This window comes from Vigna angularis, chromosome 3, assembly GCF_016808095.1.
Source record: "Vigna angularis cultivar LongXiaoDou No.4 chromosome 3, ASM1680809v1, whole genome shotgun sequence".
Lineage (NCBI taxonomy): Eukaryota > Viridiplantae > Streptophyta > Magnoliopsida > Fabales > Fabaceae > Vigna > Vigna angularis.
Genome location: NC_068972.1, coordinates 24,304,341 through 24,307,749, shown reverse-complemented (window position 1 = coordinate 24,307,749; position 3,409 = coordinate 24,304,341). Strand labels below are relative to the sequence as shown.

Sequence of the window (3,409 nt, the reverse complement as noted above, 5' to 3'; positions counted from 1 at the left end):
ATCAATATCAAAACATGGGAACGTGAAAAAATTAAAACAATATCTTTTCGTAATTAGAAGTCAGTTCATGGGTACATAAAAACATCAAGTTACTATATAGCACATCATAACAGATCTAGTGCTAAGTATATCAAAACATTATAAAGCACATCAGGTCTTAATTAGTAAAGTATTTCAAAACAGATCTAGTGCCAAATTTTTAACATCATAAAATAGAAGGTCTCCTAATTGGTAACTTGTCCCTTCTGATTGACTGAGTTGGTTGTTCTGTGGATTCCTATGTTGGTTGGGGTGGTGCATCACATGGTTGTGTCATTTCTTGAGTTGGTGGTTGGGGTGTTGCTTCAGATGGTTGTGGTAGGTCTGGTTGATCTTGAGGACGTAAGGGGCATTGATTTCTGTTATGCCCAACAATACGACAAATGCTACATTTTTTGCGGTGGCCACCTTTGGCCATTTGAGTTTCATCCCTCCTTAACTCCCAACTCTCCAACCTTCTCTTTTTCTTTGGTCTGCCAGGTAATTTTCTCTTAAATGGTGAGAAGACGTTTGGGAAGGCTGTTCTTTCCCATAAAAGGTGCCCATTCACTAGGAATATGATGGAGGCATATGTTTCATCATACGTGGACCTTATGAACCAAATGAGAACATACTCTTCTAGATCTAAATTTAAGAATCTCATAGCTGCAATTGCATGGCAGCAAGGGATGCCACTAATGACCCATTTCCTGCAGGTAAACTTGTTTGTCATCACTGCAAAATGCCTAACTTCAAACATTTTTTCTCCAGACCAACTACCATGAAGTAATACATTATTAAAAGTTAAATATGAAGTGATGAATATAAAATTTTTTATCACAGACCAAGTGACATGAATTAATTGTAGGAAAGGAAATGCTTACCTAGAGATCCAATTTTTGGATAAATTTGATTCTTTTGTAAGTCTCTTTCTAATCTTGGGGCAGATGTGAAAGTTCATATTACACATCTTGATTATGTTGGTTGCCCATTTTTTCATGAGGTAAACTCTAATTTCCTCTAGCATGGTTATAATGGGATTTCCTCTAGCATCAACAATAACACTATTAAAAGCTTCACTCATGCTATTTACTAGTGTATCACATAGTGCTCGACCTGTAAATTTAGATCTAGACCAATACATGTTACAAAGAATAAGAAATTGTTTGGAAACTAAAAGTATATAACAGGAGGAACGATAGAGAGTTAAGGTAGGACAAATACCTTGGGGGAATAGCGATTAGGTATTTGTAAGCTTCTACATTGACATCCTTTATATTTAACATTTCTCTTTCCCAAGCTTGGGGGTATGTACTAGTAGCAGCCTTCCACATCACATTCTTCAAGGTGTGCCCTCTGAACTTTTTTTTGAAATTTGCATATAAGTGTCGCATGTAAAAGCTGTGCTCTGCCCCAGGTAAAAGTTTAGGCATAGCTGGCAGCAAACCCTGTGAAAAGGGACTAAATTGAACATTTTTAACAAAAATGGGGACAAAAAATTATATCAATAATATTAGAAACCGATTTAGAGAGATATAATAAATAGATATACCTTTTGTTGGTCAGACATAAAAGTGCATGAATTACATACTTCAGTGTCCCCAAGGTCTTCTATCAACAACTCCAAAAACCATGTCCAAGTTTCTTTATTCTCTACTTCCACAATTGCATATGTCAGAGGTAACATCTGCTCATTAGGATCTCTACCAATAGCGGTTAATAACTCCCCCTTGTACTTTCTTTTCAGAAAACATCCATCCAAACAAATGAAGGGCCTACAAGAGATGAAGCTATTCTTGCAAGCTTTTAAACAAACATAGAACCTCTGAAATGTGGTATGACCATTTTCACTATTCACTTTAACTTTGATTGTTGATCCAGGGTTACATCTCAATAATTCATGTGCATAGTCATATATTCTTGTGAACTGATTTTTAAATGAACCTTCAACTTTGCATGATGCTATTAATTTTTCCCTACGAGCTTTAGATATTGTGACATTTGTATTCCATTTCCTCAAAGCTTTTGATCGTATTTCATTTATCTTCAAATTTGGATTTTCATGTAGTGTGGTATCTAATGTCTCACTCAACCACTTAGCGTTCATCATTTTGATATTGAATTGCCTACTGCAAGTATGCATATCCAATATTTTTTCAATTTCCATGTTCTACATCCTTCTAAATATCCAAAATAAGTCATTCATGGACATTTTTTTGGGCACCCTAGCATCTCACTCGTACCCTTCTATTGTCATTCTAAACAAACTTCAAATTCCTCCTCACATGGACGACATAACTTCTAACAACATCCATAAACTCATTTTTATCACTAAACTTTGTTCTCACTTCCCACTTGTATTCTGACATATTTGCTTAACAAATGTCCCAAATGGACCACAACTTTGCCTTTCATCACCTGCAACCTCACTTCCACTTTCTTCTGGACTGTCCAAAAATTCTGACTCCCTTGCACAGCCACTTCATCATCCTCCACCTGCACGTTCACTTCATCATCCTCCAACTACACGTTCACTTCATCATCCTCCACCTGCACAACCACTTCATCATCCTCCACTTTATCATCCTCATTCCCACCTACATGGCTACCTTCACTCTCTATACTTGCATGACAGAGCAATTTAACTTCTTCATTTAATTCACTTTCAACAATAATCTTTGGCTCATCATCCACACTATAGACCACAAACAAGTGAACTTCCCCAAAAAACTTGGCAACGTTTACCATGTTCATTGCATCTCTGTCATCGTAGAACTTATGCAAAGTATTTTCAATGCAATAAAATAACTCAGACACTTAAATATACCTCAACTCCTTAATGGAATCTACCACTTCGAAATAACTCCATTTGTCAAGGTCCACACTCCAATAAGTGACTTCCCCACCAACATATTCAAAAGGTATATCCTTTACCAGGGTCCCACCATGGTGGACCACAACATTAAATCTCTCCTCAGACATTCCAAACGCAAGCCTACAAAATGAACTTTATGGGCATGAGACCACTATGGAAACGCTAAAAGTAACTACTATGTAAACACTAAAAGTAACTAGTAAACCGTATGGGAAACCAAACCAAAACCATAAACAATAAACCAACAATGAACAATCACCCACACACAACCAATTATAATATGTTACACAACAATTCCCTAAACAATTCACACAATTTTTCAACAAAATCTAACTTTGGCAAAATCTAACACTCACATTTAAAATATTTTCCACATTTTACACTGTTCAACAAAATGTTACAGAGGAATGGCACAACATAGAGCATAGATTATGAGATTATGAACGCATACCTGACTGCCAAAGATCAATGCCTCTAATTTCAAGTGGACGTCACTGATGTTCTTCCCAATCTTCC

At 36.4% G+C, this 3,409-nt stretch overlaps 1 protein-coding gene across 1 annotated transcript; it reads right to left on the bottom strand.

The window, feature by feature from the left end:
* Positions 1–277: 277 nt before the first annotated feature.
* Positions 278–2,185, bottom strand: LOC108324591 (uncharacterized). The gene is made up of 4 exons (XM_017557532.1): positions 1,571–2,185; positions 1,243–1,466; positions 903–1,148; positions 278–794 (listed from the first exon to the last, which is right to left on the bottom strand). The coding sequence occupies exons 1-4, from the start codon at positions 2,183–2,185 to the stop codon at positions 278–280; spliced, it is 1,602 nt and encodes a 533-aa protein (XP_017413021.1).
* Between the last annotated feature and the right edge of the window lie 1,224 nt (positions 2,186–3,409).

What these genes read in the sequence shown, in the direction of transcription:
- LOC108324591 (XM_017557532.1), bottom strand. Translation starts at nt 2,185, where the DNA reads ATGGAAATTGAAAAAATATTGGATATGCATACTTGCAGTAGGCAATTC. An exon ending in TTATGTCTGACCAACAAAAG is followed by an intron (nt 1,467 to 1,570) that starts GTATATCTATTT and finishes CCCTTTTCACAG; the next exon opens with GGTTTGCTGCCAGCTATGCC. An exon ending in CTAATCGCTATTCCCCCAAG is followed by an intron (nt 1,149 to 1,242) that starts GTATTTGTCCTA and finishes GTATTGGTCTAG; the next exon opens with ATCTAAATTTACAGGTCGAG.